Source organism: Prunus persica, chromosome G1 (genome assembly GCF_000346465.2).
Source record: "Prunus persica cultivar Lovell chromosome G1, Prunus_persica_NCBIv2, whole genome shotgun sequence".
Taxonomy (NCBI): domain Eukaryota; kingdom Viridiplantae; phylum Streptophyta; class Magnoliopsida; order Rosales; family Rosaceae; genus Prunus; species Prunus persica.
Window position 1 is genome coordinate 30,817,513 of NC_034009.1, and position 17,917 is coordinate 30,835,429.

The 17,917-nt window shown below is 37.2% G+C and overlaps 3 protein-coding genes and 1 non-coding gene across 7 annotated transcripts; all 4 read right to left on the reverse strand.

Annotated features, from left to right (window-relative positions):
• LOC109949846 (probable ribose-5-phosphate isomerase 2) lies at positions 2,838–5,954 on the reverse strand. 4 transcript variants are annotated; one of them, XM_020566595.1, is made up of 4 exons: positions 3,975–5,954; positions 3,687–3,771; positions 3,441–3,577; positions 2,838–3,342 (listed from the first exon to the last, which is right to left on the reverse strand). In XM_020566595.1, the coding sequence occupies exon 1, from the start codon at positions 5,423–5,425 to the stop codon at positions 4,646–4,648; it is 780 nt and encodes a 259-aa protein (XP_020422184.1). In that variant the 5' UTR covers positions 5,426–5,954; the 3' UTR covers positions 2,838–3,342; positions 3,441–3,577; positions 3,687–3,771; positions 3,975–4,645. The 4 variants fall into 4 exon arrangements, with proteins under 4 accessions (XP_020422184.1, XP_020422171.1, XP_020422181.1 ...); XM_020566582.1 differs by having other exon boundaries at positions 3,687–3,834; XM_020566592.1 differs by having other exon boundaries at positions 3,441–3,588; positions 3,687–3,834.
• Positions 7,691–10,160, reverse strand: LOC18788337 (protein PIN-LIKES 2). Its single transcript, XM_020554430.1, has 2 exons — positions 9,805–10,160; positions 7,691–9,484 (listed from the first exon to the last, which is right to left on the reverse strand). Exon 2 carries the CDS (start codon positions 9,449–9,451, stop codon positions 8,102–8,104), a length of 1,350 nt encoding a protein of 449 aa, XP_020410019.1. The 5' UTR covers positions 9,452–9,484; positions 9,805–10,160; the 3' UTR covers positions 7,691–8,101.
• Positions 11,038–11,120, reverse strand: TRNAL-UAA. Its single transcript has one exon. It is a non-coding gene; the product is annotated as a tRNA-Leu (tRNA).
• Positions 14,637–15,402, reverse strand: LOC18791590. Its single transcript, XM_020558341.1, has one exon. The coding sequence runs from the start codon at positions 15,264–15,266 to the stop codon at positions 14,802–14,804; it is 465 nt and encodes a 154-aa protein (XP_020413930.1). The 5' UTR covers positions 15,267–15,402; the 3' UTR covers positions 14,637–14,801.

The window sequence follows — 17,917 nt, forward strand, 5'->3', positions numbered from 1 at the left end:
AAAACAAAAACAAAAAGGTTAAAAGCAGATTTTGACAACTAAAAATCATCATGCATTTCTTACCAAAAGAAATGAAGATCTGTTTGCTTTCTTGATTGATTGATGCCAATAATGTGGCGTCAAATGAATGACATGCCAACTTTCTTTACCTATATGTAAATTAATTAATGTCATTCCTATAATTTTGACAAAAATAAATAATCTCCAATAATGTCATTTCAATTCCGGATAATAGATGTTCGTAATTTCCATACAAAAACGACAATAATTAAGACTAACTAGACGGCTATTCAAATGACAGACTTCTCTTTAGTCCTTTTCCTATGTTAGGAAAATTCAAGTTTTTGTTAGAGTCTTGCGAATCACTTGCCAAAGGTTGTCCAGGATAACAGTACAATTCTTTTGTCAAATTGAAAAAATAAATCACAGAAATATAATTTAATTAAAAAATTCACGCGCATATAAATAAATATTTTTAAATTTGGTACCGCTTCTTAACGGTATTAATGAAATTGAGGCACATGATCCAATACAGAAGTCCTTGACATGATTATTTAGTTTTATAAATAATAAGAAATGTTCAATATTATATTAACGTGTTAAAAAATTAAGTTTGGGTGAGCATTATATCTGAACAATAAGGAGATTATGGTTGTACTTCAAGTGATTAAGAGTATTTATCTATATAATTGACGTTCTAGATTTGATTTCTCCCTTCAATATCGCTTGTATAACAAAAAAATAAAAACAAGAGATTATAGCTCAAGTAGTTGAGAGTATATGTTTATGCACCTAATAGCTTATGTTCGAATTCATCCTCCTCAATTAGCTTGTATCAAAAGACAAAACTGGTTATTCACGGATCCAAATCCTGTACTTAATTGAGTAAGCATTAGATGGAAAGTTAAATTAGGACAAGGGAGAGAGACATACAGACAATGTCTGAATCCAAGTCCAACCTCCAACTAAACGAAGCGAATCCAAACCTTATGTTAATGGCTGTGGTTGGTTGTGTAAAAAAATAGCTTAATTGGCTTAACCGTTTTAAATGGAGTGGTTTTGAAGTCTACATCAAAAGTAGCTTGTCTAAATAAAACATCCAAATTCATACACCATCTTAATATATTTGTGAAGGCCAATCGGATTATGACCAAATCACAAGACAAAGCACGTATGTATAATGTATGTATGTCTCAAATATAATGTAAGTTAACTGGTACGCAACGCCAATGTCATATTGTATCTTCACTTCTGGAAAATAACTTGTTTGTTATATTTTGCAGAATAATCTTCACAGCTGCATGCATTTGCATTTGTGAACGCATTCTGGGAATTAAAAGGTGATTGGATTGGGAGGGATGATGGGGGACCAGATCAGATCAGATCAGTCATCAGTGGTGGCTGAAAAGGTGTGCATGCATGTGATCAATCAATGGTGGGATCTATCTACTACACTACAGTCTAACCTCACTAAGCTTCTCCCTCCATCCCCACCAAACCTAGAAGTAAAAAAAGAAGAAGAAAATAATGCATTTCTTGAATGTTACATAAAGGAAGCGAATTGATTTTGTCCGTACATATAACTCACGGTGAAGGTGGATGTGTTGGTTTTTAGATCTAAGTCTAACTAGAGTGACACCTAACATTTCTTACGCTACACATTTTGTGACCAAAAAACAAATTATAGATATGCAATAAGTGTCTCTTTTTTATCGTATTTGCCGTCATAATTTTGGGTACTTTTTTTTTAAACTTTAAAAAATGGTATTATTGGTAGGGGTAATAATAATCCGGAAAAAACAGTTGGATCCTCCTCCTCCTCCTCCTCCTCACATAAATAACATAATAACAATCAATTCGATCTCGATATCTTAATGCGCAACTATGAAAAGGACATGCCCAAAATGCGGACTTTTATCATTTTGTCTTGTGTGTCGTGATAGGCCTGAGCTAGAAATTTAGTTAGTAGTGGAAAACGCCAGGCTGGTGGATTACATGAGAAACAAACATAGAAAGATACTTTCCTCTCTCTCTCTCTTTCGTGCTTGAAATCATCAGCTTTCACTTTTTTGATGCGAAGGAAATGACAATAATTGGTGCATCCTGCCTACCAATTACGAATTACCTATCTATCCATCCTTCTTTGTCGATTTTATTCAACTAATCTATCAATCCATATCTGCTTTTCACCGTTAAAAAGAATGAGAAAAAACAACTTCTGGCCCAATCAGAACATTTTCCCATCGTGCCTTATGGACGTTGCAAAAATGGGCCTGCTCCCTTGCCGTCTATGCCATCTGTGGATTAGAATTTGGACCCAATTCCGATTCTAGATTCTCATTTGAGTTCAGAATATGGGTTTGGCTCAGAATCTTCATTGTCATCAAAGCCCAAATACAAGGCCATGCATAGAAGACGATGCTGCATAATTAAGGCAGCCCAAAAACTATTGAGATCATGGGAAGTTGGGAGCAAGCAAACATCCGTCACACAATAATAATATACAAATTTTTACATCAAACAAACAAGTGCAGAAGAGAATGGCAATGATCTCCATGCATTCACAACGTCAACTTGAACCGGTAAAACAGCCATACACGTATTTTGTTTATGCAGAAAATGGGGCAATCATTCAGGAGGCATGAACCTAGGCAGCTGACTAAGGTCAACTTCATCCAAAATAGGGATCATGTTCAACTCCCCTTGTCAAATATGTTCAGACAGAGACATTAAATGAGAATAACATCACATTACGTCTCTCTCTCTCTCTCTCTCTCTCTCTCTCTCTCTCTCTCTCTCTCTCTCTCTCTCTCTGTGCATTTTACAAACTTGCAATGGGAGCTGCAAAATATATTGATTACTTGAAAGTATGGTCTCAGCCAAACACAACAAATCGACTACAACCTTCTTGCAGGCACCCTCAACCAGCAAACTGAGGGTATCTGCAATCAGGCATAGGTCAAGAATGACACAACACAAATGAATTGACAATTGTCCATTTCCTAATCTCAAAACCATTTCCAGTTGTGTTCATTTTGTTTTGTGGGGAAAGCATTGCTTAACAGATTAATCTGACGATAACCAAACCTCTAAAAAGTACGGCCTATGAGACAAGAATGAACGTGAGCAAAGCTGTCTACAAACTAAGAATGAGCATATACCAGAGATCTTGTTTACTTTGCAGACAGGCTCCTCGAAAGAATCCCAAAGTCGAGTCGTGTTAAAAGTTAGAAAGCAATGAAGATGACATCTTGACATTAACTACCATGGGAAGAATCAAATGCTCCCTCCCCACCATTCCAAGGGAGAGGAACATTATGAGCATATCTTGGGTGAATTTGTCTGCATACCAGAATGCAGACATCAAGCGAAGTACAAAATGCGCCATAAAATGTCAATATGGCAGTGGTTAGGACAAGTGAAAACAAGTCAGATAGTACCTGGCCAATAACTTCCATAGCATCATGGGGTTGCCGCTGTCAATTCTCATAGTAAAAACCAGGATAAAGCTCGGGACTCTGTAGAATTTCCTTGTTATATTTTCACTTGCAAGTATTGCCCATCAACACCCTGGACACTGTTGTGCAACTGATCAATGAATACTTTCATAGAGTCACTGCGAAACTGTTTCACTACAAACCCAAGAAAGAACAAGGAAACTGAAGAGTGAATTAAAAAAATCCTACCCTGCTTCTGCGCAACAAACAATCTCTTCAGATTTGCCAACCATAATCTAGAAAGAAATGTTTCTTTCCTCTTTCACCGTGTCCCCTGCCATTTGAGGTTCAATGCATATTCCTTGATCAAGATTTTCATTCGTCGTATTGTTCTGGTCTATGCTATATCAGAGTATCGGTCAGAGGTGTGTTTGATACTAATGAGCACATAAGAAAATCCAAAATCATTTGGCGAGAAACCAAACAAATGCTAAAGTTGTAACAAAAATATTTGGAACAAGTGAACACAACAATTACCTCAACTCCCACGTTGATAGTCATCTCCTAAATAGTATTTGCATCCATTTCACAAAGCTGCATATCAATGAGAACATCTCCCCGTCCATGGGTTCTCCGCACTGAAAAGAACACCTTTGTAACGACCAAATCACTTATCTGGGGGCTAAGAATTACTGCACAATTTCAATGGAAAAAATTATAACTCTAGGTACCCTTTTCTGATCTTGAGTTCATTTACAAGGTGAAAAATAGTCCTGATGAGAATACAAAGATTATGCAATTCAATGATAGTAACTACACAGTGTGTAACTGCAATTGAAAATCTGAACCATTCCATTCAAATTCATGGATGTCTATTTGTAAAAAGTGAGAACATTCCATTACTAATGCGGTCGAGTTTATATCAAAGCAACATGACAGCCATCATCAAACATAAACTGCCAGTCATTCAGCTACCCAAAAATCCAAACTTCGTAATACTTCTTGCTCAATGGATCAAAGCAAATATCAAAATGTTAGGAGACCCTCCCAAAAAATAGTATAAATTAATTCTAGAAGAAAAAACTTCCCTCGTTACAATAAAGACCCAGTTTTCGACAGTTCGATTGGAAACCAAGTCCATATAAATTGCTCCTACATGTAATAAGTTAGATGCCCATCTCGAACTAGCTCCGAAATTTCATGACCTACTACTTATTCTTCACCGTGATACCAAGCTCGCTTGCGACAATCACAGTGGTCGCCATGTCCAGGAACATTCCATGCTCAACAACTCCAGCAAGCTGCAAAATTGTGTCACTGGCTGCCTTCAAATCCCCAATATCTTTCTTGAAATACAAGTCCACAATGTAATTCCCATTGTCTGTCACAAAAGGCTCACCATTTTCACCAAAAGTCCTGAGCTTTCCAACACAACCCGCGTCCTCAAACAAGTCTTGCAGCCTTTTGGCCGTGAATTTCCAGCAAAAAGGCACAATCTCAACCGGCATAGCGAGCCCACTGCCCCCCAAATGCTTAACAAGCTTGGACTCATCAACGATAACCACAAATTTCCTACAAGCACCTTCAACCATCTTTTCCCTCAATAGCGACCCACCTCGGCCTTTGACCAAATTGAGCTGGGGATCGACCTCATCGGCGCCATCGATCGCGAGATCAAGAACAGGGTGCGAATCGAGGTCCGACAATGGAATTCCCACGGACAGAGCTTGTTCATGGGTCTTCTTAGAAGTGGGTATTCCGACGATGTTCTGGAGCTTTCCCTGGTGCAAAAGCTCACCGATTCGGTCCACGGCGTGCTTAGCGGTGGAGCCGGTGCCAAGGCCGAGGACCATGCCAGACTCGACATACTCCACGGCTTTGTAGGCTGCGATTTTCTTCAACTCGTCCTGGGTTAGAATCACAGAGGGAATGGGAGTAGATAGAGGCGAGGAAGAGGTTGGGGAAGACACCAAAATCCCAGCTTCCATGGACCCAATAACAAAATGGGGGCAACAAGAAGGATGCTATTCAAAACCCAGAATTGGGTTAGCCTAAAAATGAAAAAGAATCAAAACCCAGAAAAAATGAATGAATTGAAATAGTGTCCTTTCGAGTTATTCAAGCATGGCAGACAAAAATAAACAGCAGGGTTTTGAAGGAAGAAGAAGGCCCAAACAAAAGAAAGAGTATAGTGATTATCTATCTATCTATCTATCTAGAAATGTGTGGCGGTCAGCATTGGGGGAAAAGAAAGAGAGGAGATAGGGTTTGTGAGGAGGCGAGTTGGGGGAAGGAGATGTATTTATAGGGGAGAAGGGTCACGACTCATGAAGGTGGTGGGAACTGGGAAATAGGAGGGTTGGTTTAAAAAAGAAGGGAATTTCTGAGGTTGCATTGAAAATTGAAATTGGGGAAGATTTGGGCATATTTCGTGGTGGGGAAAATATTCAATATCACCTATGTCACTATATGGCAGCATAGAATTATACAACCCTATCCTGTGGAGCTCTAATATACATTTTTTTTTTTAAAAACTATTATATATTGAAAATTGATTTTTTTACTTTATTTGAAATGTTAGTCTTTTCTTTTCTTTTCTTTTTTGGTGAAAACATAATTAAAACACATAAAAGGGAATTTTATTTATTTTTGCAAATTCATCAACTATTATATATTCATTAACTTCAGTTCCAAGTCCGAATAGGCTCTTCCGTGTTTTGTTGGATTTATTTTGAAAAATCAGAAGTAACAATTTCACGACTTTTTCTAAGCTTTTTACAGCTAGAGTGGAACTGCTCTCAAGTAGAATATCATGGTAACTACCCACTAATTTTTATATTTATAATGTTCGAGGTTTCTATATATTTTTTTTTTATAACAGTTTTGAGTATTTAGTTTCATTGAAAAAATATATATATTGAGTTTTTTTTTGTTTTTTGTTTTTTTTGGTAGAAACAAGAGTATTTAGTCTGTCGTCAATGCAACACGAGATTTCAAAGTTCGAATAAAACTCACACACTACACGGATGTTAATACTCGAACTCAAGGCCTTTCTTAAAAGAACAATTGTTCCAAATTAGTACACTAATGGGTCCTTTGCGTAAACCAAACCCTACTCTTTGGATGTTGAAATCAGAGTTTGAATAAAAACGTGTCAAGCCTTTATAAGAATAAGAAAGACGGTTAATATCATCCATCTAGAATGCTATTGTCTATTTGTTGAGAACTTTTTAGGAATAGGACATCCATTATCAATGGTCTTCACTTGAGTGTAGCGTTTTGATATAGAATAATAGAAATATATCATATATGAATGGAATCAGTTTAACACTTTTTAACGTGTTCTTTTTCATTTTAAAGAAGCATGGTGGGAAACAACGCATGCTCTTATCTTATTACAATTCTCCGCATAATATTCTCATCACTCAGATTCCTTTCTTTTGGCACCCAATCACCGGATTTAATAAATAATTCTATACTTAACTAATATACAAATTTTGAAATATTTTCAACCGAGTTTTGTTTATTCAAACCATTTTATTATTTATTATTAAGCAGCGGTGATATGTTATTTTATTTTAGTTTATTTTGTTTGGTTTTCTTTTTTCGGAGCTTAGAAAGAAACTACGGAGAGTGCAGAAGAAAGCATGTTTCTTGCAGTTTTTGATGATGACATTATAACGTGTGATGTCCATGAAAAAGACACTAGGCATTGGCCGGGTATCTTCTTGGGAACTCAATTACTTGGTATTGGCTTCGACCTCTGACCTTGTTCATCAGTCTCTGGGCCATTAGGTTTTTTTTCTCCCTCTCTTTTTGGTTATTTATGTGGAAAAAGAAGAAACCGACAGGAGTATCAGGTTTTTCCTCGATCTGTGTCTGTAATTGAATGGCCATGTTTCATTTCTTATGAATGCATTCCAAAACAAGATATATTCCACCTTTATTCAGGTAACAGTTGGTAACAAATTTCGAATTGACCATGCAAAAACATGTTCTTCATGTGCAATTCAGCAATGGTCAAGGTTCAACCTAGACTTTAAATGAAGGCTTTTGCTTCAATGTTCCATTCTCAGTTAGAAAGTTGGGTCTAGTCAAAGTGCACCAAGATAGGAGTTAGATTTGTTTTTGGCATGAAAGTTCTTCGCAAGTGAAGCCATCTAAATCCTACATAATCTTCACAAATATGGGTCAATCTTTTTGAGGGCGCCGTGGAGATGCTTCTTACCAATATACCTACCATGTAAAATATCTGAATGAAATAGTAATGGGTTTCAATAATAAATGAAAAGTTCAAACAACTATGTTTAGAAACTAAACTTGCTACGAAAGACGTTCAAAGAAAGTTATGTCAAGTAGAATATATTCTGGTAGCACCACCCAAACACTATTATGCTGTAGCATATAGACAATTAAGGATGCATCTGCTTTTTGTGATGATCTTACACCGATAACACAGAGTTCTGCAACTTATGGTGCAAATCTTCTTGTTCACAGCTCTGATTTTTGTTTAAAGAAGCTCCACTCATGTAATCTAGAAGAAACTTTTGACGATTAAGCATAACTGACTTTTGAGAAAGCGAAAGAACAAAGCACAATCCACTTCCATCGCCAGTTCCAGAGTAGTTCGTTTAAAAAAACAAATCCCAGATTTAAGCCAAATCTCAGACATATGTTACTAATTTAAAGTAGATAACAATATACAAAGAAAGGGAGAAGAGGGCAAACACATGCTGCCAGAAGAGAAGTGCTGAGGCCTCGCTTACTGCATAACCCCTCAAGCTCGCAATTGCTCCCAATAAAATTGCGCTTGGTGTCGTGTACTGCATCAAAAGCACAAACCTGTACATTGCATCGCCATCAACCAGAAAATTGAGCTTATCAGCCAACGCCACAATACCAATGCCCAACATAGGAAGCAATAAAAGCCTTGCCACAGTTATACCAATAGTAGTTCGGAGCCCTAGAGTAGAATCATTTGGCCCCTCTGCAAGCATACCCCCAAGAATAAGCATTACAGAAGGCACCATTGCACCAGCTAAAATCTCTAAGCTGTCTGTGAGGAAGGATAGTGGAGCATCATCTCCGAAGAAAAAAGCCTTTAACAGAGGCACTGTCCCAATAATGATGGCAAATAGAGAAGCAATTGTTGGGGGTTGCAGTATGTGCCGTATTGGAGTTTGTTCAGCAACAATTCTCATCCTCCTGACCACCCTAGGTTCAGCCAAACACCTAATCGACCTGGGACTGTTTCCACCACCTTCTCCTGAGAGATCAGCATCTTGCAAAGTGCTCTGCGAAACACTTGAGATGCTTTTGAAAACTCTAGCAATAAAGGGTGTCTTGGAATGCTCAGTTTCTTTTTCTTCAATACCAGGCCATTCAGCTTCTACAAGTAGAGGCCTACTCATATCGTTAGTTTGTGTTTCGTCAATCTCAACCCCTTCTTCAACAATCTCATAATACTCCAATGGGGGTTCCATCATGTGGTAAACAAGGGTATAAACAAGAATTACAGCAACCCATTGGGCGAAAGAAACATAAGCCACCCCTCTAGAGTGACAATGGGGTCCAAATGGGTTCTTCGGAGTATGACAGACAGATCCAACAACGGCAAGTGGGAGATTTCCAGTATTCCCAAATGCAGTCATGATAATGGTAAATCTGTTTAACTCTGCGGGCGGACGACATATGATCACCACTAAGTACCCAAGCAAACAACCAATAAGTGTACTCACTAGCACATTAACTGGGATAAACCACCACTGAACAAAGTTTTTGAGTGTAATGGATTCGCCTAGTTCAGTAAAGATTAGACATGGCAAGAACAAGGCAAAAACAAGCTTGCTGAGTAGCTTAAAAGTAGCTCTTGGAATCATTTGAGATTTTGGGTGTGAAAGAACCAGTCCAATGACCGTGAGTGACAAAAGTTTCATCAAAGGTACTATTGCACTCATCACATCCCCACTATACTCCAAATTATCTCGGTACAATTCCATAAGATACCGAGACATCTTTTCTTTAATTACTCAAAGATGAAGTTCTTTCTGCAATTAGTCAAACAAGAATTCAAATGAATAATCAACCATTCAACATAAATAGTACCAGAAGACAAATATCTAAAACCGGACTAGATAAATTTGCGAGCGCACAAGATGGATTCAGCACAACTTCAAAGAAAACAATGAGATACAACGAGGGTTTAACATAATATCACAAACCCAACAAAAATTCTATGAGGATTTAACATGGGTTTGCAGGATTTTCACAAACCTTAACTCACCCAAGAAGAAAAGTGGGCGATTCAGTACTGAAATTAAACAAAAATATCAACAAAATTTCAGTGCTCGGAGAGAGTGAGACTTACAATTACAGATAGAGGATTGAAGAAAGACAAAGAAAAGCTTCACGGGCCAGGAATTGGAATTTACTGCTGAAGCTACCGGATAAAGACTCGCCAGTACAATGCCTTAGCAAACAATTTTAAGCCAAATACTCGACAAAGAGTAGGGTCCTTTTCAGAACAATAAAAGAAACAATGGGAACGGGTCGTGTTTTATCTTGTGAAGTCAAAGAGGAAGAGAAGTTGGTTTTTTTATTTGTTTCTTTTTAGCCAGGTGGCATATGTGGTTCTGAGTCTTTTGGTTCTCATCAAAATTTGCCATGTCAGTTTGTGATACTTTTATTCAAAATTTGCCATGTGTCATTTTTTATATTAAAAAATATAAATTTTTACAGCTGGATTTAAAACTTCTTTTTTATATTCATAATAAAACTAAAGAAAAAATAAATTAAAAAAGACAGAAAAGGACAAAGAAGACACCGGAAACCACCTCACACCCAACCCAACCCCTTACCCAGCACGGCCGCCCCTCCCTCTCCTACCTGTCTCTCTAAAACTGTAGGGTGTCTTGAACCCATGGAATACCACCTGCAAGATAATATAAGCCTTGAAAATGGGTCTAATTTTATTCAATTACCATTAACACCCATCTCTCACCTCAACCTTTTTCAAATCTGATAGCATCTGTCAACAAATGAGCAGACCTTCAAAAAGAAGAAATATAGATGGGTCTTTGGTAGCCACCAAAAGAGTGAGAAACAAGGATTGTGCTATGGTTAATTTATTGAATTGCGTGAGAAGGCCACAAAGAGAGAGAGAGAGAAAGAGATAGAGTGGAAGAGAAAGAGAGGGAGGGGCGGTGGCCAAAGGGAGGTTGCGCACGGTAAGAGAATTGGTCGAGGTGGGTGGTTATGTCTCTTTCCTGATTTTTTATCTTCTTAATTTTATTTCAAAAGATAATAATGGGTTTTTTGTCTAGTTGGAAAAAAAAGCTTTACTTATTTTAAAAAATTACATATGGCAAATTTTAAATAGGAGTATCACAAGCTGACATGGTGGTACAGTCCTATTCTATAATTTCTCCTCATCAACGGAAGAGTGGGTTGGGAATTGAGAATTTTTCTTGTGCGTGGGTTTACACAAATTGGGCATAGCCTCTGGGCTTATTGTTGTGGGCTGTATCGTTCGTTTGGTCTGATGAAAAAAACAATATACAAAAAAATTCAGAATAAAAGAGCAAAAAAGAAACAGGTTTATTGCTGGCTATGGGGTTCGAACCCATGCGCACTTATGTGCAGAAGATCTTAAGTCTTCCCCCTTAACCTCTCGGGCAAACCAGCCGTTGTTGTCTTTTTCAACTCGAGTATCAATAAGTACGTACGAAACCAACTTGTATTTTATATTTCCGCTCCCAAACCAAATCTTACAATTCTAGCTCCACTCTGAGAAATAGTATTATAATAGCACTATGATGAACAAGTCCTAATTTTTTTTGGTAACAAGAAGTCCTAATTTTTGGGGTCAAGTCTATGATAAAGAAGTGAGGGTGGATGGAAAAGAATAGGGCTGAATAAAAGTAAGAAAAGGAAGAGGTGAAAAGACAAGACGTAGTGTTATTATCTCATATATATGAAATGAGATTCCCTGATTCTTAGTTTTGTTGTATAATAATTTGATAAAGAAGAGCACAGTAAGAGGGCGTGAGTGAGACTGAGAGAATGGTACTAGTACTGGCAGACACTACAAGTCATCAAAACATCAACAACTCCACAGAACAAGCTTCCCCAATCTGCCAAAGAGTACACCGTCATTTTTGGGAAAGCTTCCATATCTTGCGTAACAGTTGCTGTTTCCCAATATTCTCTGTTTACGACCCAAAACCAAACCCCTTTCTGTAACCAAACTTTGTTCATGTAGGGGAGGAACCCTAGGGAATGAGATGGTTGGAAGGGAACTAGATTGGTTGGGATTGGAGAGAGAACCAGCTATTCCTTTTCATTTTTAGTTACAAGAGAACCAGCCTTTTTTAGCAGACCCTCTCTTTTAACGGTTGTCATTATGCCACAGGGAATTGACATTCAGACCACAAGGAAATCAATCATTTTCATCTACAGTACACGCACGTACGAAAAGGCATATATACTATTACCACGTTGGCATATTCATCATCAGCTTTGAGTCTTTTTTTATAGGATTAATCGTTTTATTTGTCCATAAATTTAGATTCGATTTGTATTTGAGTTCTTCAGTTTTTAAAATTCTTTCCGTGATCCTTTTAACTTCACTTTCGTCAAAACAAATGGTCATATCATTAATTTTGTTAACTTTTTTTGTTAAATGCATGAGCAAAATTGTATTTTTATATTGAAAAAAAAAAGAAGAATGAAAAATCATATATTTAAAATGACAATAAAAGAAAATCAAATAAAAAACCAACCAAAAAAAAAAATTTCAAGTTTGAGGAGAGTACAAATCGGAATAGAGAGAGAGAGAGAGAGAGAGTTTAATTTTAATTTTTTATTCATATTTTAATCAATTTAATACAAAAATACCATTTTACCCCTGCATTTAACAAAAAAGTTAACAAAATTGACCGTATGCTCATTTGTCCTAACGAAACTAAAGTTGAAGGACCATAGAAACGATTTTGGAAATTGAGGGACTCAAATACAAATCGAGTCTAAATTTAGAGACTAATAAAACAATTAACCCTTTTCAAAATTAAACATACACAATTAAGAATTCATTGTAAGAAGCTTTTGAATTAATGATACAATATCCTGTTAAGATTTCAAAAGTACGACGACATGCGTTTTACTACTAACATGATATTATTCGAAACTTATTAATCACTAATTACATATAGTCCAACAGTTGTAAAGAGTTATATGTACACACTGTATTAATGCGTGAAACCATTCATTATAGTTTATATATTTTATTTTGTCAAATTTCAAATGTCGTCAACACATAGGCGGTGGTGTTGTGTAGGATATGAATCTGAGTTTTACATGTGTGTATATGGGGGTGGCAGCTTTAGAGCCACTAGATATGTGAGAGTTGGTCAGACAATATGTTGTGGTGAGTGATCCAGCTGTCTGATAAGATATATATTAGGGCAGCATAGATGGTACGAAATTAGGAGACATGTCTGTTTGAGTTGAAAGGGCCTTGAAAATTTTCAAACAGGATATGAATGTGATGCCTGCCCTAAATCTCCATACCAGCCTGCATTTAGATCTGCATGTTGGCGTTTTCACCTAAATATTTCTATATATACCCCTCAACCTTCTCTTCCTTCCTCGTACTTCCCCTTTTCTTGGCTATGCCCTCTATTTCTCTCTTTCTTTCTTTTCCATCCATGGTGCTGCTCATTCATTATTAAACTAGCTAGCATGCATGCAAAACTACTTTTGCATTTCAGTGAAGGGCCAGCTAGCTAGCTCAAGCTCAAGATATCTATTTATGTTTCTCTTATATATATATATATATATATATATATATATATATATATATATAGACTATTGGAAAAGGGAGAAGAAAAAAAAAAACAGCAAAGCAAAAAATGGAGAGCTAGTTAACGATTATGGAATTAAGGAGCTCTTCTTCAGTCCAGTCCGAGGCAGTTTGAAGGCCGACACTCAGCTGCTGACTCGTTGGTTCAAGAACTCATCAACTAAGCCATACAGTTTAAGTGCGCTGAAAACAGTGGTGTGGTGTGTTTCTGATCCAACGAAGCAGGAGCCGATAGGTTGGTTATTGCTGTCACGTCTTGGACTGAAGGGAGCTCCTTAAACCCTTATTTCATGTTCTTTCTGTCAAATATTTGATTAATTATATACCTATGTAGCTTTAGCTTGCATGTAATATGTAGTTATCTTCTCTTCATATTCATGGTAATGGTTTGCTGACTCATTATTATTTATCTGTACTCTTTCCAGTAGCTCGATCTTCATGCAGAAAAGGCCATGTTTTTGAGAGATCATCAGGAGCTGCAACTGCCTGCGGCTTACAGATAACAGACTCACTAATTCCCAGCTGGAGCATTCATTGAAAGAAAATGATAATAATTTGTTACCAGTTAATTACTTCTTATTAAGTCAACCCCAAATTATATTATTTCTCATGTGCCTTCAATTGATAATTTGGTTAGTTATAATTATTGGAACTGCATCATCTGCTCTCTAAATTGATTCCTTAATTTAACTGAACATTGGCACACATGCTAATTAAGCAAAGGAATACTCCGGCAATCATACAATTGTTAGGTTTGTCTAGGAAGCATTTAGTTAATTCAGTTTTCTTTTATACGATTCTCTCTCTCTCTCTCTCTCTCTCTCTCTCTCTAAATAAAAGAAGTATTTTTCTTTTTAATTATGTCAATTAATAATATTATAAAGACTGGTGCAGTTTTGCGAAACACAGGTACACCCTTTGGGAATTTCTTAAATATTTGAATATAAATAAAAGATACAAATAAGTTAAGGTTGTGGAGTTGCAGTGGCCGTCGATCTTGTAAGCATCCACATTTGTTAATTCCCCAATCATTTGCAAAATGTGCCCTTTTTATAAATAATAAATAAAAAACGAGTGGGGCACAGGAATAATGGACCAAGTCTGGTTGATAATGATAACAAAGCTAATTCCAGCTAAGCCCAACTTAGAGGGTCCAATATAGCTCAACTGTAACGGGCACTTTCCAACTGTTAATGACTTTATAATGGGCAACTCTAAAACTGAAGTGGGTTGTGTTGGAGCAAAAAACTCAACGCGTTGAGATGAGAGTGATTCTTTGATATCCTAGCGAATTCACATTTTAACGTGTCATAGATTAGTTTGTTTTATAGAGGTAAACATCTTGTAAGGTGATTGATTCCAACTTGGATGCAAAAGGATGGACACACTGTTTCGGTCAACTGTTCAAGAATGTATATGTATATACAGGAGGAGCGCTTAAGAAGAAAACAACTCGAAAAAAGGCAATACATAATTAATTCTACGCATGGATATAATTATGGAAGCTAGTTAAGAGTTAGGACCCCCTTTGTGAGATCAAGTAAATGGAAGAAAAGCAAAAGTGTTGAGGTGGGCAGGCTCAAGATGATCAAAGCCATGGTTGCCAAAGCGAAGCTTGGTCTGGTGTTCATCAACTGAGACTGCAAGAGACCCATGAGTTGGCATATAGAAGAATCGTAGGTGGTGTAATAGCGCTTCTCCCAGTCGAGCCAGTCAGAGGGAGGCTCGTAGTTCCTCTCCACCATCTTCATCTCATGAACCCTTTTCCTCAGAACAATCATGTTCTCATCCACCAGCCTGCTCCTATAGAAGTTTTGCCGGTACCGCTCATGATCCGCTTCTTTTCTGCTTGACGCAAATACCCTTGTAGCAGACCGTGCAGCTCGCTTTTGATGTCGATCTATGCCTGAAAATGGGTTAAACGAGACAATGGAAGAAGAAGAAGAAGAAAGGAGTGAAGTTGATGCCATTGCTAATTAGCTATATTGGATTTGGAAATATTGAGTTTAATGTGGTATTTGGTGGTGCTAGGCATTTGTATTTATAGGCTTAACAATAATAATTGAGAAAGTTTGTAGATTAGGAAAAATGAAGGGTGGTGGGGGCATGTGACATGCGACGTGCTGGAGAGGCATTGTACGTACGAGGCACTCTTTGCCTTAATAGCAAAGAAAGAAAGAAACTGTGGCTGCTAAAACCGTGTTTTTTATATTATTTTAAGAGGCACTCGCACTTTTTAACGCGTAAATTATGTGGGAGATTCGGAGAAGGTTAGGCCCTGTCAGTGTCACAAAACACAACACTTGGGAGATTCGGAGGGCTCTGATTCAATCAAGCCAGCCATCATAGTTTATCATGAATTCAAATGTTTGGATTGGAAGGGAACGAGTCGTTACGTTTGCGTAACATGCAGCCAGTTTCACAGAACCCTTCCTTCCTCAATAAAAAAACATGGAAGGGGGAGTAAATGTAAAGTATTGGGGGAGGTTCTTGGGACCTTGGGAGGAGCAGCTAGCTGCGTGTGGGTCATTGGATTGACTTGGACGGCGTTTATATAGTTTTATATTTGGCATTCCAAATAATAATATTAATTTTTTTAATCTTTAACAGGATGATTGCTTGCTCATGAACGGGATTAGAAAAAGAAAGACGCAAAGGCCGGAGCAATAATTACACTCCTGCTAATTATTTTTTTGGTATGAAACAACTACAAAAATCAAACTATGTTCTAGAAAATTATGCGAGTTTCTCTATAATTACACTCATGCTAATTATAAATCGTATATAATGTAGGCTATATAAGTTAACTAAGTTTCAAATTATAAAAGAATAAAAACGAAGGTCTTCCGGTTGACCTTGAGAGTTAACTATCCATATCTCCCAACCTCCTCCTCCTCCTCCTCTCTTCACCGGTGACAGAGAAAGAAGTCAATATTGTGAAATAAATTAAATGATTAATTAGAGAAAACCATTATATATAATATATAATTGAGAGAAAGCTTTCAATTTCATTACTTAATCTTAAGGAGCCAACCTTGCTCATCTAGAAAGAAAAAGCTTGGCTCCTTAAAATTGAGAAGAAGCTCATTTTTGCATTCAATGTGATTTTTACACGTGTCAAATTATTTTAATATCATTTTTGCTCTTTATTGAAACTTTGTCAATATTGCTAGAATTTGACAAGTGTCAAAACTCCATTAATTTTAAGGAGGAGCTCCTCCATAATCTTAAGTTGGAAAAACACGTTGAAGACAAAGTAAATGACCAAATATCAAAATGTAACAAATAATAATTAAATTTTCGACCAAAAAAATAATAATTAAATTAAATTTTGTTTATATTGCATGTGAATTGATAAAATTTGTCACACATACAAGAGTTGTCACTATAATTACACAAGCTAATGAGCTAATAAGATCCCCTTGAAAATGTCCAACAAAGCAGCCGTAGAAATTGGGACGCTGAGTGTAATGAGAGCAAGCATTCCCAGAGCCACGCAAGGCCTTGTGTTCATCAAATGGGTTTGCAATAACCCCACGGCTTCAAAGATGTCCGAATTGTAATTATCATAATATCGCTTTTCCCATTGCATCCAATTTGCTGGGGGTTTATGATCATCATCTTGCATCTCCGCTGCCATCTTCATGTCGTGAATTCGCATTCGAAGAACAATCATGTCTTCGTCAACAAGTTTACCATCGTAGTTATCACGACCGCACGATGCGAAAATCTTCAAAGGATGCCTCCTCCTCCTCCTCTGCATCTCAAATAACCCCGTCTTCAGGTGCGGTCGATGAATGCCGGAATTGGAACATGGCGGTGTTGGTGGTGGCAGAGCTGAGTGAAGAGAAGAGATTAGCACTGTGCTAGACATTAATTATAAGCTTGCAAGCCTTCAAATGTCGGATTAAGGATGTGGTGTTGTTTTTGTTTGCGAACAAGGTACGTACATGGTACATATATATAGGGGTGGGGTTGTGTGTCCAATTGGAAGAGAGACCGCGTAGGAATGACATGTGGCATTTTGGCGCGTGACTTTTTTGAGTTGGATTCCTAGAACAAAAAAGAGTTTGGCACCTAGCTGCCAGGACAGTGAACCCCCAAAAGAAGTTTCATCCTTTTGAAGTCATCTCTGATGAGGTGGCAAATCTTATTGTTAATTAGATTTCGTAAATCTGGGGAAACAGTTGTTTTTCCGCGTGAGCAACAGCCGTTTGATCATTCAGGTATTGTTTCTCCTCTTTTCTTTGGACGCATTCAGTTCAGGCATAGTTTGAATTTGAAGCAGCCCAACTCATTTCCATATTTATCAGTTATTATTATATCTTATGAGGGTATTTTGGTACCTCTAAAAAGACATCTTCTCAGCAAATCTTATCAGCTACATAAACTGAGATAGATGGATGCAAACGTGACAGTATTACAAAATTGTCCTACGCGTTTTAGGTTGCATTGATGTGCTCTTCTTCTACAATCGGAAAAAAGAACACAACAATAATATAACAAATTATAAAAACGGGTAACCATTTTTTGGGCCCCATTCCTTCATATATCACATACTATATGATGTATTTACATCGAAGTCAATTCTGAATTTAAATGCCGACTTGTAACAATATGC

Bases quoted from the DNA above. Each gene is read 5' to 3' on its own strand.
- LOC109949846 (XM_020566595.1), bottom strand. From the start codon at position 5,425: ATGGAAGCTGGGATTTTGGTGTCTTCCCCAACCTCTTCCTCGCCTCTA.
- LOC18788337 (XM_020554430.1), bottom strand. From the start codon at position 9,451: ATGTCTCGGTATCTTATGGAATTGTACCGAGATAATTTGGAGTATAGT.
- LOC18791590 (XM_020558341.1), bottom strand. From the start codon at position 15,266: ATGGCATCAACTTCACTCCTTTCTTCTTCTTCTTCTTCCATTGTCTCG.